Source organism: Neovison vison, chromosome 7, assembly GCF_020171115.1.
Source record: "Neovison vison isolate M4711 chromosome 7, ASM_NN_V1, whole genome shotgun sequence".
NCBI lineage: Eukaryota > Metazoa > Chordata > Mammalia > Carnivora > Mustelidae > Neogale > Neogale vison.
The window spans coordinates 157,230,753-157,256,973 of NC_058097.1; the positions used below are offsets into that span (position 1 = coordinate 157,230,753).

At 39.8% G+C, this 26,221-nt stretch overlaps 2 protein-coding genes and 1 pseudogene across 2 annotated transcripts; 1 reads left to right on the forward strand and 2 right to left on the reverse strand.

The window, feature by feature from the left end:
- Nucleotides 1-602: 602 nt before the first annotated feature.
- Nucleotides 603-4,893, reverse strand: ASCL3 (achaete-scute family bHLH transcription factor 3). The gene is made up of 2 exons (XM_044260897.1): nucleotides 4,884-4,893; nucleotides 603-1,160 (listed from the first exon to the last, which is right to left on the reverse strand). Exon 2 carries the CDS (start codon nucleotides 1,143-1,145, stop codon nucleotides 603-605), a length of 543 nt encoding a protein of 180 aa, XP_044116832.1. The 5' UTR covers nucleotides 1,146-1,160; nucleotides 4,884-4,893.
- LOC122914700 lies at nucleotides 2,371-2,521 on the forward strand (annotated as a pseudogene).
- Nucleotides 4,894-9,052: 4,159 nt separating the features above from the next.
- TMEM9B (TMEM9 domain family member B) lies at nucleotides 9,053-23,432 on the reverse strand. Its single transcript, XM_044258791.1, has 5 exons — nucleotides 23,221-23,432; nucleotides 21,002-21,093; nucleotides 16,592-16,700; nucleotides 14,531-14,665; nucleotides 9,053-10,245 (listed from the first exon to the last, which is right to left on the reverse strand). The coding sequence occupies exons 1-5, from the start codon at nucleotides 23,323-23,325 to the stop codon at nucleotides 10,090-10,092; spliced, it is 597 nt and encodes a 198-aa protein (XP_044114726.1). The 5' UTR covers nucleotides 23,326-23,432; the 3' UTR covers nucleotides 9,053-10,089.
- Between the last annotated feature and the right edge of the window lie 2,789 nt (nucleotides 23,433-26,221).

Sequence of the window (26,221 nt, forward strand, 5' to 3'; positions counted from 1 at the left end):
CTTCTTAACCCCCAGATTAAGCTGCTGTGAGGAAGTCTGCCTGCAGGAAAAAGATGACTCCAAAATAATTTCAAATGACAAAAAGATTTTGTTAGCTACCTTTGCTTCAGCCCTGGGACATTTCCTATCGTGATGTGGGTAGGGTACAGATGTAGGTATCTCCTGTCAACCCCAAATTATAATAATAAAAACTACCAGACTTTGACAAATCAAGGGCGGTTCATTGTGATCACTTAGCACGAAGTGTTTGCAAAGGGTATTACAAGCATTGATTACTCATTGGTCAGATCTTACAATACTCTCGTGAGGGTTTCTCACAGCTGAGACTCTGGCCAAGTGTGTGAGAAGGGCCAGGTGAGGGATATAGAGAATCCTGGGGACTCCTGCCCCTCTAAATTTCTTGAAAGAAATCACCAAAGCTTAAGACACATCTCTTCAATGCCCATAAGATCATGTTTAGTACATCTGAAACTCTGGCAGGAAATACCCAGCACAGGTGGACATTTGAGCTGTTATCTCCCTATGCAGAAATTACACTTAAGGAAAACTACTGAAGAGACTCCATTTTGTGAAATTATCTGTTTCTATTCAGAAACACTGAATCAAATGATTCTAAAAATGGGGTCAGGGTGGCGGCTGGTGACTGCCATTATGGAGGAAACTTTCCCCGGGTTATTCTTTGTCTCTGCCTTATCAGGGTACAGAAGAGACTGCAAGTAATTAATATACTTGATGGCAGCTCTGAGGGTTTCCACTTTGCTGAGTCGTTTCTCCAAGTACTCTTCTGGCAGATGATGTCGGAGCTGGGCATAGCCTTCATTGACACACTTTACCCGCTGCCTTTCCCGCTCATTCCTTTTCCGGATAAAGGCTGGCCCATAGGAGTATTCACACCTTCTGTAATTTGGATAAGGCACTGGGAAGGAGAAGGGGCAGGGTTCACCATAATTTTCCATGATCAGGGAATCGCTGGGAAAAGACAGCAATGGCAGGTCTTCAGAGTAAGGGGATGGCACTGGGGCATCAGGATACAGGTGGAAAGTGACCAAGGGGTCCAGATAGAAGGACCTGGTCAGTGGCAAGTGGGCAGAATCGGAGAAGGCAGGCAGCTTTTCTGGCAGATTCAAGTAGCTTCGATTGTCCATCGTTTCTTCTTTAGCCTGGAAACAAACCAAGGTGATTTATTTGGCCAGATCAAGAGAGAGCAGTACCGTTCACCTTCTCAGAGATCAATGTTTTAAAGCCTTCTGTGCTTTAATGACTAGTTTCTGAGCTCACTTTGGAAATGATATGAGGTTACAATACACGGTGGGTAGTAAAAGAGACGATTTCTTGATGGTACAGAGAAACAGCATTAAATAACATTGACTTACTTTGTCAATTGACTCATTAACCCCTTTCAACTCTTTCAATCCTGGTGATTACAAAGATACAGCTTTAGTCGTGTAAGAGGGTCTTCCATGCTCCTGAATGCCTTCTGATCCTCCTCAGATGGAAGTCTTCAACAAATGATACTATCTATCTAGAATTCAGTAATGGTTTACTGTTGATTGCTATTAATTTTGAATTATACTGATTTCACACTTAGGGGAATGATCCAAAAATTTCTTTTAAAAATACATCTATTTGAGCAAAATTCATCACTTAAAGAAAAATAGTAAGTGAATAAGAGTACAGGTGGGACACAGATAATGAAGACCATGAAAGTGCATGCAAATAATTAAAGTTTGGGAAACACTGAAATACCACAATATTCAAATACATGTTGGAAACTTTACAAAGGAGTTAATGATCATGCAACCTCACAGGGATAGCCTTCTTAAATGATACCTGATATGCCAGGGGCAAAACCAAAAATAAAAATAAGAAAGGAAACTTTGGCTCTTAAAAATGCAATTTAAGATCCTTTGAATAAGAAACTCCCTAAATAAATTAAAAACAGTCAATTTACATATTTTTACTTACACAGAACTTTAAATATATTGAATGAAGTGTATCTATTTAGGGTTTTTTCCCCCATTGAACATAAGGATAAAGCATGACACCCCAAGAGGTCCCACACCAAGATAGTCATTTTTTCTGAATAGGTCTTCATGCACTTCATTGATTAAACCACCATTACTTTTTGCCTTTGATTATAATAATAAAACCACAACAGATTTTACAGGGATGCTGCAGCTCAGCCAGTTAATTGCTAGACAGGGTAATGCTGTAATACCCTTGAGTTTTGATCTTGGCTTTGCCCCTTTCTAGCTCTGTGTCCTTAAGCAAGTTTCTTAACCTTTCTGAGCTTCACCTTTTTCCTATGATCAGTTGAGGTATTAACTATTCTGCAGAGTGGTTAAGATCAAATAAAAAGAAATGTACACAAGCTTTGCGCAGTGGCAGTATCGTAGCCAATGAGGTTTATCCGAGGCGCGATTATTGCTAATTGAAAAAAAAAATGTACAGGCATTAGTTCTTTTCCTCTTTCCTTTCTTTACAGATGAATACTTGTACAGTGTCCTTTTCTAAATTGCACCTTCCAGAAAAACCTGGTTTATATTTTCCCTAACACTGGAAAATCAAACATTGATGTATGCAAAGCATATTTGTTGAGAGAGGACCATACCTAAAATGGAAAAGCAACATGAAATCTTCCTGGGGGCTCCAGAAAAGAGGGAAATATATCTTTCTGTTCATTTCTCAGGATGTGATTTTTCAGCATTTTTAAGAATGAGGGCTTGACCTCTATGCTTGGCATGTGTAGAGAAAAAGAGGCCATCCTCCTCCCCCCAACCCTATTTATGAGCAAAATCAGATAACATTGTCCCTTGCTTCTCTACCTGAGCACAGCAACAAACTGCATCCCCCTACGTAATGTGTGGAGCAACCTCTAAGCCCCAGAATTCAAGTACGATGAAGTGTATTACTTTAAAGGAAAGTATGAAAAAGCCTATCCTATCTAGTATGGCTGCTGAAAGACAAAAATGACTATGGAATCAGAAAGGGCAGTACCGATGAGGGGTGGGGGATTAGGGATGGGGAGGGTGGGAAGTGGGAGAGTGCTGTAAGAAGTCATGGTGAACACCCTGGAAAGGGGTAAAAAAAAATACCAGGGAAAGCTCCTTCTCATAGGGGTTTGGGGATGGGAGTGGGATAGGGTGGGGAATGAGACAAATGTGAAATGTGCAATTAAAAATCAAAACAGGGGCACTTGGGTGTCTCAGTCAGTTAAGCATCTGCCTTCAGCTCAGGTTATGATCCCAGAGTCCTGGGATGGAGCCCCATGGTGGCTGCTTCTCCCCTTCCCCCTGCTCTTGTTCCCTCTCTTCTTTCAAATAAATAAAATTATTAAAAAACAAAACAAAACAAAACACAAAGATCGGGGCACCTGGGTGGCTCAGTGGGTTAAGCCTCTGCCTTTGGCTCTGGTCATGATCCCAGGGTCCTCCGATAGAGCCCCATCTCTGCTCAGCAGGGAGCCTGCTTCCTCCTCTCTCTTTGCCTGCCTCTCTGCCTACTTGTGATCTCTGCCTGCCAAATAAATGAATAAAATCTTTAAAAAAAAATACAGAGATCAAAACGAAGGAACAAGAAAGGAAAGATTCCAAATTACTGACCAAATGACCTAAAATAATTAACTTAAAACAAAAATCTCTAGAAAATTAAAAACTAGCCAAGATTCTGTCAAAAATAAAAAGTTTTTGAGAAAAAAGTTAGGAAATTCCCAAGGCAGGAATTCCAGGCATTAAGACATCAAGAACAGGTATAGCAGAAGCTACAAATTGATGGCACAATGGGCATGGAGCCTGTATTTCTACATTTCTGAGAACAGCAGAGCCTGATTTCTGCCTATGGCGTTTAACAAGCCAGACTTGGCACAATAGAGTATCAAAATGCAAAGCAGATGTCAGCAAAGCCAATCACATACAAGAGTTCTTCGGGTATGTTTTTATCCTGACAGATCATTTTAATGTCTTAAACCTTGATCCAGATGAAATCTGAGTAATATACATATATGCCACAGGTACTTAAAAGTTTCTAGTCTTTAAGTAGACTATGCATAATTCTTGGGGGGAAAAAAGCTTAGTGTCTCTGTAGACACACCAATGAGAAGCTTTTTTTTTTATTGAGCATTTCCCCAAAGTTCACCGATCAGTGTAGTAGCATTTAAATACGATCGATCGTCTTTTATTCAAAGAGGAACATCTAATCACAACACAACAGAGTGATAGAATGAAAAAGGCAGTAAAGAAGAGAATCAAGATAGGAAGCCCAGTGGAGGATGGGAGTGTTTGTAGAAATTGAATACAAGTTTTTAAAAGAAAGCAACACAGACTATTGGTGCTGGGGCTTGGCAGCTCCAGATAAACATGCATGTACAGTTAACAAATGCACCTATCCTGGAAAAATCTCGGATTTCTGTTTTCTGGGAAATAAATGATGAGGTCTTAAAGATAAAATCCTAAGATTCTGGTAGTGCTTCTGAGCATAAGAACCTCAACTTTCCAAAGATATTAAAAATACTTAGCATGCAAAAAACACAAAGCTACAACTGCACGTATAATTGCCTTATGGAATGTTAGGGATGGCAGGAATCTTAGAAATCCTCTTAACCAATCCCTCATACGCTGTGAGTTGGCTAAGCTTGCAGAGCACGCAGCTGAGCAGGGGTCAGAACCTAGGACTCCTGATTTCCAAACCAAACACTTCCCACACTTCCAGATGATCTAATCACCAGCAAAACCCGGACCCTTTAATATGTGGGCATAGGTGGTAGTTTAAGACAATGGAATATTCAGCTCATAAAATTCATCATGTATCGACTGTGCCTGGGAATTTTCTTAAAGGCCCTGTTCCTATTCTCCTGCTGTGGGCTACTCTGAAGAAGAGTCTCTTACCTGTTTTGTCGCTAAGATGCTGTATTTTGGGCTGTGTCAGACTTAACGTGATTTATAGGTGATCATTTAGTAACTATATGCAAAGTAGCTTACAGTTAAACAGAACTGCTTAGTTCTGGTTTAGCTATTTTTTTCTACCTAATATGTAGGTATGACAACACATAACAATACTAAGTAGAAAGGTTTGCTTACAAAACTAGACTCTTGTAACAAATTCTTTTGTAAAAAGAATGCCTTCCCATACATCCTATTTATATGATTTTCTATCAAAATTATTTATGGAAAATCTCTGTAAGTAATAGTCTCATAATGTTGATCAATATTCTTTTAAATAGAAATTAAGGCCATAACCAGGAAGGTCAATATGAACCTAAATTCTATTAACATACTTTTAAAATTTATTTTCCTCTATTTAGACTTTATACTTTAGGTTCATTTTAAATGCACAGCTAAATGAAGCAGAAAGCACAAAGAGGGGGCACCTGGGTGGCTCAGTGGGTTAAGCCTCTGCCTTTAGCTCAGGTCATGGTCCCAGGGTCCCATGGTCCTGGGATCGAGCCCTGCATGGGGCTCTCTGCTCAGCAGGGAGGATGCTTCCCCATCTCTCTCTGCCTGCCTCTTGGCCTACTTGTGATCTCTCTCTCTCTCAAATAAATAAACAAAATCTTAAAAAAAAAAAAAGCACAAAGAAATCCCATATATACCTTCCCCTACGCATGTATGTCTACCCCCACTACCAACATCTCCCCCCAGTTCTCCACTGTATATTTTTACAACTGATGAGCAAATATTGACACATCATCACTCAAAGTCCGTACTTTACCGTAGGGTTCACTTTTGGTGTTGTACATTCTATGGGCTTTAACAAATGCATAATGACAGGTAGCCACCATTATAGTATCATACAGAACAGTTTTACTACTCCAAATAGCCTTTGTGCTCCACCTTTTCATCCCTCCCTGCCCCCAATACATGACAACCACTGATTTATTTTTTATTTTTTATTTATTTATTTTTTTTTACTGCCTCCTTGGTTTTGCCTTTACCAGAATGTCAGAGTTGGAATCATGCAGTATGTAGTCTTTTCAGATTGGCTTCTTGCTTAGTAATATGCATTTAAAGTTCCTCCATATATTTTTATGGCTTGATAACTCATTTCTTTTTAATGATGAATAATATTCCATTGTCTGGATGTATCTATTCACCTACTGAAAGACAGCTTGGTTCCTTCCAAGTTTGAGCAATTACGGATAAAGCTGCTATAACCATCCATGTGCAGGTTTTTGTGTGGACATAAGATTTCAATTATTTAGGTAAATTCTGATGAGTGTGATTACTGGATCATATAAGTTCATGTTTAATTTTGTTAAGAAACTGCCAGACTGTTTTCCAAAGTGGCTGTACCATTTTGTATTCCCACCAGCAATGAATGAGAGTTCCTGTTGCTCCACACCCACACCAGCATTTGGTGTTATCAGTGTTCTGAATTTTGGCTCTTCTAATTGGTGTGTGGTAGTATCTCATTGTTGTTTTAATTTGTAAGTCCCTAAGGACATGATGTGAAACATCTTTTCATATGCTTATTTTCCATCTGTCTATCTTCTTTGGTGAGGTGTCAGTTCAGGTGGTTGGCCCATTTATAGTCAGGTTGTCTTATTGTTGAGGTTTTTTTTTGAAGATTTTATTTATTTATTTGACAGAGAGAGAGAGAGAGAGATCACAAGTAGGCAGAGAGGCAGGCAGGCTCCCCGCCTAGCAGAAAGTCCGACACAGGGCTCAATCCCAGGACCTTGAGATCATGACCCAAGCCTAAGACAGAGGCTCAACCCACTGAGCCACCCAGGCACCCCTTATTGTTGAGTTTTAAGAATTCTTGGTATATTTTGGATAATAGGACTTTATCAGATATGTCTTTTGCAAATATTTCCTCTCAGTCTGTGGCTTGTCTTCTCATTTTTTCACATTGTCTTTCAGAGTACAAGTTTTAATTGCAATAAACTCCAACTTATCATCATTACTTTCTTTCATGATTCATGTTTTTTGTCTTTGATCTAAAAGATTATCACCAAACCAAAGGTCATCTAGATTTTCTCCTATATTATCTTCTAGGAGTTTTAGTTTTATGTCTTTCATTTAGGTCTATAATTCATTTTGAGTTAATTTTTTGAAGGGTGTAAGCTCTGTGTCTTGCTTTTTTTTTTTAATGTGGATGTATAGTGGTTCCAGCACCATCTTTTGAAAATGCTTTTCTTGGGACACCAAGGTGGCTGCCAGTTAAGTGTCTGCCATCGGTTTAGGTCATGATCCCACGGTGCTGGAATCGAGTCCCACATCATGCTACCCGCTGAGCAAGAAGTCTGCTTCTCCTTCTGGCTCTGCCTCTCTCCATTGCTTATTCTATCAAATAAATAAATAAAATAAACTCTAAAAAAAAAAAAGAAAATGCTTTTCTCCATTGTATTGCCTTTGTTCCTTTGTCAAAGATCAGTTGGCTACATTTGTATGGGTCTATTTCTGGGCTTTCTGTTCTGTTTTATTCTTTAGTCAATATCACACTGACACCCACTTGATTACTGTAGTTTTATAGTTAAGTCTTAGAGTTAGCATCAGTCCTCCAACTTTGTTCTCTTCCATTAATACTGTGTTGGCTTTTCTGGGTCTTTTGCCTCTTTGTATAAGCTTCAGAATCAGTTTGTTGATATCTACAAGACAACTTGCTGAGATTTTGGCTGGGATTGTGTTGAATCTATAGACCATTAGAAAGAACTAAGATCATGTTAATATTGAGTCGTCCTATCCAAGGATAGGGAATCTCTCTCCATTTATTTAGTTCTTTGATTTCTTTCATCAGTTTTGTAGTTTTCCTCATGTATATTTTTTTTAGATTTAATACCTTTTTCATTCTGGGAGTACTAATGTAAAAGGTACTATGTTTCTAACTTCCCTTGTTCATCGATAGTAAACAGGAAAGCAATTGACCTCTGTACATTAACCTTCCATCTTGCAAACTTTGTATAATCACTTAGTTCCAGGAGTTTTAGGGTTTTGTCAATTCTTCAGGATTTTCTATGTAAACAATCATGTCATATGTAAACAAGACAGTTTTATTTCTTCCTTCCCAATCTGCATACCTTTTATTTCCTTTTCTTATTATTGTATTAACTAAAATTTGCAGTATGATGTTGAAAAGAAGGTGATGAGAGAGGGTGTTCTTGCCTTATTCCTCATCTTAACAGGAAAGTTTTTGTTTCTATTAAGTGTGATGTTAGCTGTAGGTTTCTGTAGATGTTCTTTATAAAGTTAAAGGATTTCTCCTCTATTCTTAGTTTACTGAGTTTTTTTTTTGTTTTTAATCATAAATGGGTGTTGGATTGTGTCAAATGCTTTTTTTTGCATTTATTAATAGAATCATGTCATTTTTCTTCTTTAGCCTGTTGCTGTGATAGATTTAATTGATTTTTGAATGTTCAATCAGACTTACATACCTGAGATAAATTCCACTTGGTTGGTAGTTGAACTTACTTACATTTTTTAATACTAACAAGAAAATCTGGATGCCTGGGTGGCTCAGTCAGTTAAGCATCTGCTGTGGGGTTAAGGTCATGATTCCAGGGTCCTGGGATCCTTGCTCAGCAGGGAGCCTGCTTCTGCCTCTGCCTGCTGTTCTCCCTGCTTGTGCTCACCCTCTTGTCTCTCTGGCAAATAAATAAAATATTTTTTAAAAATCTGTTTTAAAAAAAACACTAACAATAAAATCAGTAATTTCAGGTTAGGTTTGTTGGTTTACAATTTTTTTTTTTACTAACCAAAAAACCCATTAAGAATTCCTTAAACCTCAACCTTACTAATTTAATGTGATTTATTTATAACTTTTTGCCAAGAATTTCTTTGAATAAGCCATCCTTCATGCATTTTTTCTTCATAAATTTTAATCTCTCAGTTCATCAAAATAATATTTGTATACTTTCAGAGCCCCATTTAAGTACCTTACATTTCTACTTCCTTCCTTTTTCTCCACATGTACATGCACACTCAGATAATTTAGTACTGATATTTTATGATGAAACACTGTTATAAAACAGTAGTCTCATAACAGGGTACCAAATGTCTTTGTTTGTTATTTTGAGTTTGAGTTTATTATACAGCAAAAAGGAGGAGAGAAACACTGGTGTTTTAAAAATTATTTTTATTGTTACATTCCAAAGAGGACATAGGAGGAAAAAAGCCAGTTATCCAATAACTGTTATACCTCTCAGAGAGAGGCACCCAGAAAGGAACTCCAGTCTTGGTTCGAAGCTGCACACACTAGAGCTCAAACAGCTGCCTCTCCACCTGACCGGAAATATTGACAAATGTGTGTATGTCACCAATCCAGAGACGCTTGGGTTCAAAGAGAATTCCTTTATTGCAAGTGTCCAAGCTCTTAGGATTCATCCTTAGAGATACTAAAAGATGAGAAAGACCACACAAACTGGACTATGTTTAGTCAGTAGAGTAAACCAGCAAATTGCCAGTTTGTTCTAGGATGCATTGCATCAGACATCACAGTACATGAGGAAAATATGCATTTTATGAAGAGCCACCAGGTAGTTCAGATCCACTTTACCATGAAGTGCAGTCACAGGCCAACCAGATACCTAGATAATATAGTCAGTGCAAAATTCAAATGGGTAATTCAGGGCTTTGATGAGGCTGGCTACACTGCAAAATAGAAATGAAACTTGAAAATAGAATGTTAAATCTATTTACAAAAGCTTGTTTGGTAAAGTGACTTGAGAAAAGTTATGTTAACCACTTCCCAGCATCCCTGGCCTCCCCTGCCAGAAAGAAAAACAAACAAACAAACAAACAAACACCTGAAAATTACCTTGAAAACCAAGTTAAAACTGTGTGGTGAAATAGAGAGTGCTTGCTCCAGGTAAAGGACTTCAAGATAATTTATAGGCAGGCTTATTTTTATTAGTAAAAGTCACAAATAGGAAAAAGGTTAATTGGCTGACATTGAGGTGTGTGCTCTTAAAAATGTCTGTATTAATACGTTAACAAGAAAAGAAAATACCAAGCACACTTCTGTTTCCAATTCTGAATTTCCCAGCAAGAGTTGGTGAACTCAACAGGGTAGTAAAATAAAACCCAGGAAAACTCAGTCAATTTTTTTCAGTTGTCTGCCTCATTTCTTTCTAATCACCTTCAATTTGATTTCCAGTTAGCTGAGGACAACATGACGGTCAAAGACGGATTTTCGCTGCTCTTGAACTTGAAGCTTCCAGCGCTGCTGTGCATACTCTACCTTATTCAGTACATTGGCTCGACTACGGGAGCGGGCCAGCACGTCGTGAGCATTTGCAAAAGGCTGGTGATCCTGCAAGTCCAGGAATGGTGAACATCAGAGATGGCATTATCAGGGTACACCACACACAAAAGGGCAATTATCCAGCCAGAGATAGGAGCAGCTAGATTTTATAAACAGACCATCTCTTGGGCCAAGGACTCCCAGGCACTCAAGTGCCAGAAGTAGGATGAACTCAACAACAGAAATGGGTGGTTCAAGTAGCTTAAGTGATGAGAAGGTATTTGTGAAATGTTTCCAAGGGTCATCATTTCCAAAGACATTTCCCATAAGAAGCAAGTACCAAGACAAATACAGTGGTCATTAATGTTAAAGACCAGCCTTCCCTGACAGGTAGGGGAAAGAAAATCTACTTTCATGTTAAAATTCACATGTTACAGATATGGAAAGTAGAGCTTGCTGTATTCAATACTATATAGCTAATCTGGCAGAGGAAAGACTTGTCTTTTAATTTCTTGACTCCCGTTATATTAGAATTGTTGTTTGTCATCTTAGGGCCGGCCATATTCACGATTGGGAGATGGATCTGATCTTGACTGGTTTTGGTATTTCCCTGCACCTTTAACACACACACTAAATGGACTGGTTTCCAAAATCCTTTTCTTTTCCCTCTCCTCCAATCTGTAATGAAGAGATGCAACTCAAGGGTTACAATCACCCTCTATTACTAAGGACAGTAAGGATTTATTACTTGAGCATTTTTATTAGATGAACACCTGAATCTTTCACTGCTGAGCACTCAGCGGCTTCCATGTGAGCTACTGCCTTAAGAAAGAGGATATTGAAGGGTTACCCAAAATCAACCTATCCTGGTCAAAGTAAACCAATGCCACTGATGTTTGTAGTCATGACACAGGAAACCACCGTGCTAATCTATCTATGAAAGAGATATAAACACAGCTGCCTAAATGACAAAAAGCATTCAATGCTAATTTATTGCTTTTGTTTGCCCTTTCCTTGATCTCTTTTTCCTGAACCCTGTGTTAGCAAAGCTTCTAAATGTTCCAAAATAGGGTCCAAGTCAACAAGTTGTACCTCTTACATTAACCTTGCCTCAAAGAAAGAAATATTATTTTGCATGCATGTTTGCCAAAGCTCTATTATACATTCAAGGCAGGAGTCAGCATGTCTATAGAAAGCTGTGCACAACCACAGAACTATATATACAACTTTAACTACATGGAGCTACCATGCCTGGTTGTCTTTCTCTTATACAATGTCTACATTTCAAAGACTTCAAAAAGTTTTCTATAAAGAATCTTTCCCTGCCTTCTTTACTGAAATTTCCTCAACTATTTCCTTAATTTAGGTAACAACTGTTACAAGACAGGGAAAGAGGACGACCCATTTTTAAAATTTTTAACCTTACAAATGAAGATAGTAAAAACAATTTCATAAAGTTCAAAATGTTTCAAAGATTTAAGAAAAAAAAGTCAGGAATGAGGGAGGCTAAAGTTGTTGGATTACTTGATTTCCCATAAGGAAATAAACTGATCCAAGGTCATCTAACAAATGATCACAAGACTTAGCTCACCTCACCTTGACTTGGTGTCGTATCATCTCAACACACCGATTTTGTTCAAGAAGATTAAAATGACTCTATGGGAATACAGTGCTTCAATGAACTTGTATATAAAATAGTATTACCATTAGTTTGTTTTGACATAAACAAGACTGGGAAGAAGGATGTACTTTAACAGGAGAGCAGTTCTCAATTTCATAGACCTGTTGTCTATCCTTCAAGGTAGAGGGAGAAAAACTTCCCTAACGAACAAATTTAAAGGACTAAACAAACCGGTTAATCCTTTTGGTCCATTTTCCACCTATCAGAACAAGAATGAACTAGCTGCTTGTGGTCATGGGTGCTAGAAGAATGCAAATAGAGATTTACCCTTTTTATATGTTTGTTCTTTTTACACCTGATAAAATTACAATAAACACAAAACACGTTTTAATGCAATGCTTTGATAATAGCAATGATGTGTCATGGATACATGATAGGATAAATATTGTGACTACTTGCAGTGAGTTTCTTAACTATTTGTACTACCTCTCACTTGATTTAAAATGCTCTACAGTGAACAAAAATGAAAGAATGTAACTGAGAATTTAACAAAGACATTTTTAAAAGCAGATAAACAGTCAAGAATTCTCATGTCAAGATAAGCAACAACTGTAGGAATTTAAATTTAACTTTTTTGATACAGAGTTGTTACCAGAAATTCACAGCTAGAGGTTAGAAAACCTCTCTCCGCCCAGAATCAATCCAATAGATAGCCCAGAGTTAGTCAGGACTCTCAGAGATAATGTTTTCAGTTAATATATACACAGAATTGATTACTGATGAACAAAATGGTTAGTAAGCACAGACCCCACCAATCAAATGTCTTTCCTACGTGTTTTCACCTACGTATTTGTGCACCCATTTCTTTTATGTTCTATGTGTGCTACATTAATATTGTTTATTTCTAAAATCAGGAACCAAATATTTAATACTGTAAAGGATATAGTTTAAGTCAGACTTTCTATCTATCCATATGCATATTAAGAAATAGTTTATGTGGCTTTTGATACATAACATTTTCATATGTTAGTTCTCATCTGGGGGTGATTTTGTTCCCCAGGGACATTTGGCGATATCTGTGGACACTTCTGATTATCATGATTGGGATGACAGGGGTAACTGGCATCAGGTGGGTAGAGGTCAGGGATGCTGCTCAGTATCTTACAATGAACAGGAAACCCCCCACAACAAAGAATTATCCAACCTAAAATGTCAATGTTGTTGAGGCTGAGAAATATCTGTCATATGCGAATGAAAAGTGACATGAGAACAGTTTTGGAGACTCTAATGCTTCTGGTACACAACCTCCTGTCCTTCTAGCTCTCTTTCCCCAATTTGTCCCATATGCTTAGTTTTTGACCACAACAGATCTCAGTCTTAACCTTTCTCCCAGCCTATAAATAATCCCCTCCTGGAATTCTTCAAAAACGAATCGGCATTTCTTACATGATTAAAAATAAAAGGTGGAAACATACTATAATTAGTCATTTCTTTTACATGTCTGTTTCTATTTTGTTCATCTCCCTATTCCTAGTTCCTAGCAGAGGACCTGATACAGGTCCAACTCATTATGTGCTGGTAGAGTTCATAAGGAAGCAAGGAAAAAAGAGGCAAGCAGAAATGTTTCTTTATAAGTTCTTTACAAAACACAAATCAAATCTTGCCTGAATAAGTTGAGTATTCATAACCGATATTTGTATGATAACAATATATTGATCAATAAGCAGGCTCTGTTTGTAGTAATAACTCAAGCCATCCAGTCAGAATTCCCTCTTCTCATCTTTTCTCAACAGGTCCACAAGCCATTCCAAGATAAAAGGACTTTTGACTATAGTTAGCAAGGGTTCACCCTGGGTCTAGCTTTTTTTAGAATTGGTTCTTGAAACTCTTGAATTTTATCAATTTTAAGGAATGTAGGCCAATAAAGTAATCCAAAATAAAAAGTAATTTCTAAAAATAATTATATATATAGAATAATAAAATACTGGAAAATTTGAAAATAGGCCCAAAGAGGTTAATGATAAAACAACATAATTCTAAGCTATACTGAATAACAAGTTTGTGGACTATGTCAATTACCAGACATCTTTTTTTTTTTAATTACCAGACATTTTTGAGTGAAGTAATGTTAATATAAAAAGGAAACCACAAAACAATTTACACACTGATTAAACCAATTATATGTATAAATAGAAATGTGTTTTTAAGAAAAGAAGAGAAGCGGGAATGATGGTTTTATTTTTCTCTAGAGATCGCAGATTTTTTAAGGAGGAGAAAAGAAATATAAAACATCAGCAGGTTATCAAGCTGCACTTCATTAAGAAAAGAACACTGTCTTCATGCTTCCCTTCACTAAAGCCTTTTTGCCTTCTATATATTTGGTCATGTTGCCAAGAATAGTATCCAGGCAGGAGCTTGGGGAGAAATCTATCTCAGAAGCTTTTCTCGGTGTAAACATGGAAAGGCAATGAAAATTGTGCCCTTGATACTAAAGGGCAAAGCCTTATACAGCACAGTCACCAAGGATCATCAATTTAGACTGCCATATTGATGGCTATCCAGAGCAATTTCCTCATGAAGAGACATACTAAAATTAGAACAGTCCTTAGCTTCCCTAGTTGAGGATCTGCCCCAGCACAGAAACATCTATATGTAACTATTTTTCACTTGCTCTTTATATCAGATGGTGACAGAGATTGGCCATACACCAGCTGAGACATGCCAAGTACTTACCCCAACATCGTCATCGCTCTGTATCAATTGTGAGTGTCCAAATAGGCGTCTCTTCAGTATGGGCTCAACCAGGGTAAGGTATACCATGTACAGAAGCAGAAGGCCCAAAATGGAGAGATAAATTATAATGGTAACCTGAAGGAAGTTGAAAGTAAGTTACATCTCTATTCAAGCCAAGAAATCAGAATTTTGTGTATTAATAGTGAAACCACAGCGAAGACTGATTTTTCTGCTAAGCATATAGGATTTCTATACAAACCAGATTCCAACATACACTCAACTCTTCACCAAAATATTATTTAAAGAAAAAGAGAAAAGAGAGCATTTTGTCTTTGGGATCTTATTATGAGTCTTTGAAACTCCATCTTCACCTACTGCAAATCATTTGTCACCACTACTCACGCACCAGTTTTCCTTTTTGACCTGATTACAGTGTCCTGATTCAGCAGCATGGGGTTTAGATGACTTAAAAGAACCCGAACAAAACAACAACAAAAAGAACCCTAACACCCTAACACAAAATGTAATTCAGATGAATTTCAACAGAATACTCTTTAAGATTAATTTAGATATACAAAAACACATTTCAGGCCAGGGATTTTCCTGAGATCTTAATCTGTACGCTGTCAAGAAGTACACTGTGACACCTTTCTCCCCCCACCTCTAGGATGGCTATAACTAAAGATAGTACCAAATGTTAGCAAGGATGAGGCAAAACTGAATCCTCACACATTGTTGGTGGGAATGTAAAATGGGACAACCATTTTGGAAAACAATCTGGCAGTCTCTTAAAAGGTGAAAATAAACTTACCTCTCTAAGGAATCTACCTGACAGGAAAACATGTATCCACACAAAGATATGTGCACAGATATTTATGACAGCATTATTCCTAATAGTAAAAATCTGGAAATAACCCAAATGTCTATCAACTGATGAATGGATAATGAAAATGTTATATTCATATAATAAAATGATATTCAGTAACAGAAAGAAATTAAATACTTAAAACCTTCTACAACATGGATAAACCTCAAAAACATTATGCTAACCAAAAAGAACCAGTCACAGAAGACTGCATGTTATATGAGTCTATTTACATGAAATATTCAGATATGTAGAGACACAAGGCAGAATAGTGACTGTCTAAGGCTAGGGGAGGAAATGAGATTAACTGTAAATGGGCAAAGGGATCTTTCTGGGGTGATGGGAATGTTTTAAATTTCCTAAAATTTATTCAATTCTACACTTATAATGAGTGACTTTTAGGGTCTTTAAATTACACATCCAAAACTTAGCTGAAAAATAAAAAAGTACAGTGAGGATTTCTCTACAGGACAGCACCCTGCTGGAGCAAGAATTCTCCCACAGAAATCTTTGTAACTGTTACAGCTGACCACCCGATTCCCCACAGGTCTTTTCTCAGGGGGAAATGAATGGGAAGCTTCATATAAAAAAATTGGGGAGAAGAACTGTTAGTCACCAAAATAAAGTAATTGAATCCGTTAGAGGTACAAATGGTGATGAGAGTGATCTACATTCTATTTCCTATAAAAATAAAGAAAGGAAATCTCAGAAACCAGAAATAATATTTTTGGAATAGTCCATATATATACATATATGTATGTATATATATATATATATATATATATATTTATTTCACCTCCATCCCCCGCCAAGGGTTGAGAGGACAGGAAGAAAAGGGCTTAGTCATGCTGTGCTCTCACCAGCTTCTGGCATATGTGGCTCATAGAAAAGCTGGGATATCTTTCAGGATATGCTAATTACACGCAGGGCATTTTTGTGCCATTTCACATATCACACCCACGTAACATGTCCTAAGCAATCCACAGAGCATCTCAATGAGGCAGGCAAAGAAAAGACCCACAGTTCCTATGGGGCTGGTATTGGGGATAAAGAAGAAAGAGGTTAGTGGCTGGTGGGGATGAGAGGGAAGAACAGTGATTAAGTGAATGAAATAGAATTCAGATGTCCAAAATTGTCTTGTTTGTCTAGATACCATCAAAAACTATTCCAGAAGCAGATGAAATCTTTTTATTTACCTTGATCGTAACAGAGCTTCTTTCCTCATATTTGCATTCACAGCGGAGACAGTATGCTTCTACATCAGGCCCACGCACAGGCATGGGATCCACAACATGAAGGCAATCGCTGAAAAAATGAGGATAAAATCTTGTTTAGCCTACCTGGATTTTCTACTTATATTGGTCAAAACTTTCATGAGATCCAGAATAATCACTGAACTTAAGAATTTAAGGAACAAATAATAAGGGAAGTGAAATCATTTGCTCCCTCAGTATTAGCAATTTGGTGAGATCTAACAGTCTAAGAACCAAAAAGACACATATGTAGTAGCTATTTCCAAAAGTGCTGCTGTTAACAGTTACAAAATGCACCTGAAAAATCTCAAATGGGATCAAAACCTACTTAGCACATCAAGTTATATTTAGACTTGTTCATTTACCAAGAAAAAATTGCTTTAAATGCTTTAAAGTATCTTGGGGCATTGTTCAAATATAAGATTATCTCTTTTATAAATTAACATCAATCTTAATTGCCTCAGAGTGGTATATGCATGGCCAATCACACTGGACAGTTGCTAAATTCTGAAACTCTGGAAAAAGGTCAAAAGTGCAATAAGAAATAATTACTTTATACTTAATAAGAAAAAATTATCTTTCTAAATGAGCAAAAGCCTATTGAAAACATGGAGAAATAGGATTATGACAACAAAAGTACTTAAAAATGAAAACTGAGTACCCAGAAAGAAGTATATAAAAAATAATAGAAGGCTAAATGTTTTTGTTGTTAGATGTTCTTTATTTTTTCCCCATTTTCTAGGCCACTTATTTATGGCTTATGAAAAAAGCAACTCTATAAAAAAAAAAATCCCCCCACCCCAAATCTTTTCCCAGAAGCCTGCCAATTCTAGGAAATAATTAAATTATGAGTTTCCCCAACTATTAAGAGCCTATTACTCTGTTCACCTTCAGCAAAAGTAGGCAAAACTCTCCTGTCCTGTCAACTGCTGGGTAATTTTCTTTTGTGGTCTCTCCCTCGGGCACTTCTGACTGTCTGAAGAACCATGATAGGATCCTGTCTCGTTCCCCACATCTTTCTTAGGGACACCCAATGCTCTAGGCTACATCTTTCCCTCTGCCTGGCAAAATCTACTTTTTCATGTCCTGCTCCTTCTGAGCCATGGTATAAGAGAGAAAACCCAAAATGGCATAAATGATAAAAATTCAATCAGTTATCCCTAACAGGTAATTTGATTTTAACAAAGATACTAATGAAAAAATAAGCCTCAACTGGTAGTACGTAAGGTTTCACACTCACACCATACAAGTTTGTGTTATCTGTTCCAGGCATATAACAAAACCAGAAATGTATCCAACTTGATACAAGCAAGAAATGGACAGAGGAAGCTAAATCCCATTCAATCACAGAGGTCATCCAGGCCAACACTTCCAGAGAAGTCACCTGCACAGGGTCACAGAGTAGATTAGAAGCTAAAAAGACCAGAACCCAGGGCTCCTACCACTTAGGTTGGCTTTCCTGTAGCTCTCTGAACCTCAGGAAAATAAGACTTACTTCCTAGTTTCCCATTTCAGCTTCAGAGCCTTCATAATAATACCTAGGAATTACTTGGGGGAAATAGGTGTTGAGTATTGAGTGTTTCTTTTTAAGTACAGATACAGTTTAATAACAAGGAGATACTAAGCCCTGTGCAAAAGTTGTGTACTGTGGGAGAGGAAGGTTGGTTCTGGCTGGCTAGTCAAAAACACAGAACCTAGACACAGAATTCAACCACTCTGAGAACTAGGCAACACCTCCCCCTAGTGCCAAAACAAGGTTATCATCAGCTAACGTCACACCCCAAACACAAACCACAGAACTCAAACTTTCCTTCTGTCAGACAGCGTAAGTCAATCAAGAATTAAAGCTAAAAATGGGAGAAAATGGAAGCCAGAAGGTAAAACTGTATGTAGGACCAAACAGGTATTGGAGGCTTTGTAGAGTCATAACACTCTGATTGATCATAACCTGCTTACCCTTCTGAAACCAGTTAAAAGCTGAGAACTTATCTCCAGTACAAGGCTGAGCTGCAGGAAGGAAGCAAGGGAGAGGGGAAAGAAAAAATCGCAAAGGATCCTTGTTTTCAACTGTTTCTTTTCAAAGCTCCCTATTTTGACCAAAACCAGAGTGAATGCCATATGGTTTCGTCTGAACCTGGAATTATAAAAAGTCAGTGAAAAGATTAGCGCTAAACACTTAACAGTGAATTCACCTGCCACTCAAATAATAGACATCACATTCTATTCCTGATAATAGATTAAACTAATTATAAGTGCTCAGTGTATTTGGAAAATGTATAGGAATAACTTGAAAACTTATATGAGCTTTCTTATATCATAAAAGTAACTCGATGATATAAAATCTGTAAGAATATAGTTAAATCACTTTTAAAAAAGTATTTTATTTATGTATTTGAGAGAGAGACAGAGCATGAAGGAGGGAAGGTTAGAAGAATAAGCAGACTCCCTGTTGATCAGGGAGCCCAATGTGGGACTTGATCCCAGGACTCCAGGATCATGACCTGAGTAAGCCAAAGGCGGTTGCTTAACCAACTGAGCCACCCAGGTGCCCTAAATCACTTTTTAATGTGAGACTATTTAAAGTGCAGCACAGAAGTTTAGAACAAGTTTTCAAGAAACGCTTATATAATATCAGATTGAATTATATATATACCATTAGAAGAACAGAAAATGGCATCAGAAAAAAGAAACATGCTCAAAAAAAAAAAAAAGAAAAAAGAAACATGCTCAAAGTCCGCCTTTTCTTTTTCAAAGTAAACCTGTAATATTGTAACCAAATGAATTTAATCTTGCTTTGAAAGTTTTGCTGATTATTTAGCTATGAAATCGGGTACATGTAAAATTTCCAAGCACTGGGAGCTATTTTTCTTATATGCCTACCCCAGCAATATTCTATCATGTTTACAAACCATAAAACATCGCAATAACATGAGAAGGAGCCCATCCATCTTGCTACAAAACAACTGCTTCGCTGCCCCTGGGTGGCTCAGTGGGTTAAGCCTCTGCCTTCGGCCTAGGTCATGATCTCAGGGTCCTGGGATGGAGTCTCGCATCGGGCTCTCTGCTCAGCAGGGAGCCTGCTTCCCTCTCTTTCTCCTCTCTGCCTGCCTCTCTGCCTACTTGTGATCTCTCTGTCAAATAAATAAATAAAATCTTAAAGAAAAATCTGCTTCCCAATCATTTTATGCTGTATGTAGAAAAGCTATTATTTGTAAGATCCATAAATAGAGAAGGCTGCTGGTGACTAGTGAGTTAAGATCCCAGTCATCACAGGCCTGCTTGATACTCCAAGGGCTGAGGGAGCAACTTCTTGATATAGGTAAATCCACAGCACACCAACAGGGAAACAATGATATACGTGGCTCATTCCCATTCCTTCCTGAGCCTTTTGAATTTTTTTTTTTTAAGATTTTACTTATTTTTTGACAGAGAGAGAGACAGCGAGAGAGAGAAAACAAGCAGGGGTAGTGGGAGAGAGAGCAGCAGCTGGGCAGGGAGCCTGATGTGGTTCTTGATGTGGAGTTTGATGTGGAGCTTGATCCCAGGACCCTGGGATCATGACCTGAGCTGAAGACAGGCACTTAATGATTGAGCCACCCAGGTGCCCCTCCTTTAGACACTTTTAAACATAGTCTCCTATATTTGACAATATATCATTAAAACCTACAAGCTGTGCAAAATATAACCCAGATAAAGGAGGCTTGCTTACCTTCCACAGAAAAGCAAGAGAGACTAAAATTTAAGAGGGCACAGGAAGGTAGCTATGGCCAGTGTAGGTGCTACGAACTCAGCTCTGTCCATTATAAAACCCTCCCTACTTGGGGCTTAGTGTTTTGGCTATATTCCTTTATGTTTATGTCACACACTCAGTGCCTTACTCTCACTTTTTCAAGTAGAAGTGGAATTTGACATACTTAAAAAGAAATACAGATGACCCTTGAATAACAGGCTGAAATGCATGGGTCCACTTGTATGCAAATTTTTTCAGTAGATACAGTACTGCAGATGTATTTTCTCTTCCCTATGATTGTCTTAGTAACATTTAATCCAGTTTACTTTATTGTAAGAGTATAGTATATAATGCATATAACATGTAAAATGTGTGTGAATCAACTGCTTGTTTTATTGGTAAGGCTTCTAGTCAACAGTAGGCTATTAGCAGCTAAGTTTGGGGGGAGTCAAAAGTTACTTGCAGATTTTTGACTGTGTCAGGTTCAGCACACCTGAGCCCTATGTTGTTCAAGGGTCAATTGTATTTAAAAAGGAAACAATACATTGGATGAACATTCTGGGCTAACAATGACAACCACAAAAAGAAATCTGACAGGCAATTCAATAATCTAGAATACTTACCAATCTTTTTGGGATATGTTCTTATTATAAATATGCCCAGAGTTATCTTTATAGGGCGGACAGATACATTTACATCGGACATCCTCGAAATTCTGCAACAAAAATGGAAACTTAGTATAGCTTAGTATAACAATATTTTTAAAAACTGCACCATATACATTTTGCTAAGCATCCCCTGTCAAATATTCTAAAACAATTCATTTTGACAGACAGAAGTTTATAAAAGCCACAGTTTCTTTTTGGTAATGCTAATGAACCTGCATATATATTACATAAAATTATTTTGAAATAATACCTGTATGTGATCTGTGATTTATTAATGACATTTGTAGGTCACGTGACAGTCCAACTGTGCTAATGTTATCACCAGCTACCTGCCAGTAAAAAGACACAGTAGACAAATAACTGTGCCTGCATATAGGAATCCGATTACAAAAGGATGAGAAATAATCAAACTACAAATTACTCTCAAAACAAGTCACAATTCTAATCACAATCCTTTCACCCTTCAGTAGAATGGCACTAATATGGACAAAGGGGGTCCTACCAGAACTCTACAGAAGGGTGAAATTGTAGAGGCATTCAGCTATATTTAGAAAGGAAGTACACAAGGGAAATAGCTGGAGTCTAACTGAGATCAGTTTGGTCTACTCTTCCCAGGAAACTTTGCTTCTAATCCCTGGTGGACAGAGACGATAAGTACTGATAAAGCAAGTTTCAAGTAGTGGAGAAAGAGGTGACTAAATATATGAGTACAGGGACTAGGAGAAGTTTCATCAGCAAAGGGGAATTTATCTGAGAAGGCAAATGGCTCACTAGTCCCCAGAGGACAAGGCCTACTGTTCCTATATATGGTGCTATGTCTGGCGGAGCTGTTGACAACGCGTTCATTCAGCCACCACTTAGTGAGCATTTGTTCAGTGCTGGACCTTGTGCTCAATGAAGTGGATTCAGATAAGTGTAAGACATGGTCTCTGCCAGTAATGAGGACACACCCTAGTAATGGAGACTGTCAGATAAATACATCATTACGATACACTCTTAAAGTGATGACAGGAGATATGCAGAGGACGCCAGTAATGTTTTGAAAGACAGGATACTTGCATTTGTCCCTATTGCTGGTGGGAGGTAGGAAAGATTTCTAAAAGAACTCCTGATCAAACCACCCCCCCATCTGTCCCCATTTAACCTGTCTTTCCCAGCCCCTGTATTTAAAGATATTCTCGATTAAAGCTCCTATTTTTAAAAGATGCAAATTTCGTTGTTTTCCCATCATATTAATGTGAATTCCTTCTGTTTTCCCCTGTAAAGAACTAACTCATCAAGAAGGAAGCACAAGTGTGTACCAGGGCAGAGCAGGTCTGGAGGGCAGGAGCATGAAGCAGACTAAAAGAGTAGCATGAAGAGGCATGAGAAGGGCCCAGAAGTGGAGCAGGGGGAAAGGCTACAACCTTATCTGCCTTGCAGTTTGGACCCTTCCTTCTCCACTAAAATACCAGAAGAAAGAAGGCAAAAAGGGGGCGAAGAGATCCTCGAGGGAGTTAGGTCAGAATATCAGGCTGGTAAGACTTTGGGTAGGTCCTACTGGCAAGGAAGGCTGCCAGGAGAGGCAAGTTCCTACATTGGGAAGGGAACTGGCTCAGGGATGAGTTGAAATGAGTTAGTTCCTAACCGGGAAGATCTCCATGAGTTGGGGGTTTCTTGTAATTTTTGATTTAGGGAATGGGGGGGGGCGGGGCAGGAAGAGGGCTGTCTCTGAGGCAGGTGGAGGACAGTGGTAGACTTAAGGAGCTTAAGGGTGGAAAGTTAAAGGCTCTCAGAGTTGGAAAGGTTGTAAAGTTTGAGGTGGGTGCTGTCGGGGCTGGGAAGGGAAACGGCTAGGAGGTGGAGGACTTGCGTCCCCGCCGTGGGCACTGTGAAGACTGGGTGGAGCTGGGGACGGGGGCGGGGTATCCGGCGGGAAAGAGGGGGAGTAGTGTCAGGGCTACGGGTGGCAGTGGGGGCAGTGACTGTCACAATGTCAGGGCTGAGGGCTAGAGCGCTAGCAGGCAGTTTGGTGCTATGAGGCAGTATGGGGGTGTTGCAAGGGCTGTGAAGCCAGGGGTCGGGCCATCAGGGTTGGGAGAGGAATGGGTAGGGAGCAGGTTGACAGATTCAGTTTCCGCAGGGCCGGAGGAGGGGAGGAGCTCCGGTCTGGAGCGAAGGCTGGGCATACTCACCTTGGCGGCGTCTGACAGCTGCACCAGCAGCAGCACGGAGAGCGCCAGGCAGGACAGGCTGAGCAAGGAGCCAAGCCGAAGGAAGCCTCCCCACAGGGTCGCCATCGCTGCCAGGCCCAGCGGTTCCCACAGCCCGGAGCCCCAGAGACCTGCTCCCGGCTGGGGCTCCGGCTCGGGCTCCGGCTCGGGCTCGGGCTCCTCCGCCCGCACTTCCGTCTGGGCCTTGGCGTCACCGACCGCGCCGGGTCAGCTACAAAAAGCATCCGCCCCGGAAACGGTTCCGGGTGCGCAGGGCCCGGGGTCTGCGCTGTGCCCGCGCCTTTCCGGCGTGCTCCGGCGAGGAAATCGAAGGGGGCACCTCTAGCCGGGCAGCCGCGGCCCAAAAGAGCTTTGGGGCGCGAGGCTGTCTTTCTTGGGCGTAGAAGCAGTGGGGGCTGTGGACCGCCAGTGCCCTGGGAAGTCCTCTCGCCCAGGGAGACCCCCAGCAAACACGGGGTCTCAGACGCGAGCCTCCCAACGACCCCTGCGAGGCCTGAGCGGTTCGTCGCCAGACCTCTGAGGCCGGAGGGAGCCCAAGCCCCAGGGATCGCTGGAGAGTGCGGCATATCCTACAGGCGCAGCGGGGGCGGGTGGTAGGCGTGGAGGCGCTCCTATGGGACCGACTGGCCGAGCCATCTCTTCCAGCAAGCCAACCCCAACCAAAGGGTCGGGGTCCTTTCGGGCACTTTGGGTACTAACCCGCCGCCCGCATGCACGCGCTTCCCGGACGCAGGTTTCTAACAATCTCTGCTTTCGCGGCCCTGGCATCTGTTTAGGTCTCCGCGCTTGCGTCGCGGTGAGTGCTGACGGCTTAGGCCCAGCCTTCTGCAGGAACTGGGCCGCAGCGTCGCGACTGGGCTGGGCCGGGCCAGGTCTGGCCAGGCTCCGGAAAGTGTGGAGTTGGCAAACAGCCCTGCACACCCCCCCACCCCCACTCGCCCCAGTAGCCTCCTCCGCCCGGGAATCCAGAAGGTGGGGAATTGTGGCGCTACCATCCTATTCTGGGCAACTGACCTCTAAGTCAGAGTTGGGGGGAGCGCTGACCGGTCTTCCTAGTATGGGTCATCCTCTGCAGGTAATTTAAGAGAACCCTGGAGATGGCACAGTGTCTCCAATTAAAATATTTTTCAGTGGGGGGGAGATAGTGTGGAGCGGGATAGTGGAAAGGATACAGAGCTCATCACCACCGCTACAGATTTGCTGGATGACCTTGGGCAAAACACTTACCTTTTCTGGGCCTCTGGTTCTTGGTTCACTATGAGGAGATTGAACTCATCTATGGATTTCAAATTCTCGCATGGAATACCCGTGTTTCTTTATTTAAACAATAGCAGTTAAAAGTAGTTCTTTTCCTAGTTTGTGGAAATGTTTTAATTAGAAATTTTTTTGATATTTTTCTCCCGTATGACTCTTTCTCCTTTACTTAAAAAAAATATATATTTTACGTAGGCTCTGTATCTAGCATACGGAACTCAAGGGCTGGAACTCAGGATCCTGAGATCTAGAGTCGCGTGCTCTAGGACAGAGCCAGTCAGGTGCCCCTCCCATGTGATTATTGTTGATACCAGAATCTAACACAGTGTGTTTGATACTGTGCCAGATTTATTTAGCCCCTTTCAATCCCATGTGGCAAGTGGTGCCTAGTCCCTGTTGAAACAGACAGGTAGGACTGGATGCCCTTTCATCATATCTCCTCCAGGCTGCTCTATGAAGGTACTGTCCCATTAGTGAAATGTTAAGTCTTTGTTGTGGGTGTTCTGCTGGCCAAGGAACAACCTTGGAGACACTTGGGGTTAAATAAGTCTATGAGGCACTGTGGATCTGTGATTGCTAATCCCAATCTGTGACTGGGATCAATTTAGGGCTGTCTACGTCTGACAGTTAAATGAAGTGCTCACTCCAGCTAAAACCTTACAGGCCTTTTCTTCAAAATTGTTCTCTCAGGGACTTGATTGGTGTACAAAGGCTTAAAGTAAATACATGGTAATGCCTCTGTCTGATGGGCCTTAACTGTTTAGTGAAGAAGTACCAAGAACACTCGTGGAAGCAGAATTTTAGTTAAACTGTTCAGTACAATAGCCACTAGCCACATGTGGTTATTGAGCACTTGAGATGTGGCTAGTCAGAATTGAGTAAGTGTAAAATGTACACTGGATTTCAAAAACTTAGTAAAAAACAAACAAACAAAAAATATCTCAGTATTTTGAAGGTGGAAATATTTCAAATATATTGGATTAAAAAATGTATTAAAATAGTTTCATTTGGGGGTGCCTGGGTGGCACAGTGGGTTAAAGCCTCTGCCTTCAGCTCAGGTCATGGTCTCAGGGTCCTGGGATTGAGCCCCGCATCAGGCTCTCTGAGCCTGCTTCCCTTCCTCTCTCTCTGCCTACTTGTGATGTCTCACTGTCAAATAAATAAATAAATAAAATATTTTTTTAAAAAGTTTCATTTGTTTCTTTTCACTTAAATGTGGCTACTAGAGAATGTAATATTTATGTTAGCCATCACTGTCCTAGAATATAGACTATGGCTACCATGAGTGGAGTGTGCCTGGCTGGAGACTGAAAGAAAACTCAGGCTTTGGTAAGGAGAAGGGTGACTGGGAGAAACTGGCACAGCCAGAGCCAAGGGTTTGGGGGAGGTATATATACACCAAGAAAATGAAAGTAATTTTAGGTGATGGAATAGAAATAAAGAGGGTCCAAAAAAAAAAAAAAAAAAAAAAAGGAAGAGGTTAGTTCCTCTTGTTCTGCCCTGCTCACACCTAAACAACTTTCCCCTAAGGTCAGTGGTCTTTTAAGCTAGAAAGACTAACCTGACTTAAGTGCAATATAAACTATGTCTTCATATCTGCCTCTATATTCCCAGCCTCCACCCAAATATGGTGAGCTTTTTCAGGGCAGGAGCCTTGCCTTTTACCTTTGTACCTGGAAACCAGGATATTGTAAAAACTGATCAATGT

Coding starts and splice junctions, on each gene's coding strand:
- ASCL3 (XM_044260897.1), bottom strand. CDS start 1,145: ATGGACAATCGAAGCTACTTGAATCTGCCAGAAAAGCTGCCTGCCTTC.
- TMEM9B (XM_044258791.1), bottom strand. CDS start 23,325: ATGGCGACCCTGTGGGGAGGCTTCCTTCGGCTTGGCTCCTTGCTCAGC. Junction 21,094..23,220: donor AGCTGTCAGACGCCGCCAAG/GTGAGTATGCCC, acceptor TTTTTGTTGCAG/AATTTCGAGGATGTCCGATG. Junction 14,666..16,591: donor GAAGCTCTGTTACGATCAAG/GTAAATAAAAAG, acceptor AACTTCCTTCAG/GTTACCATTATAATTTATCT.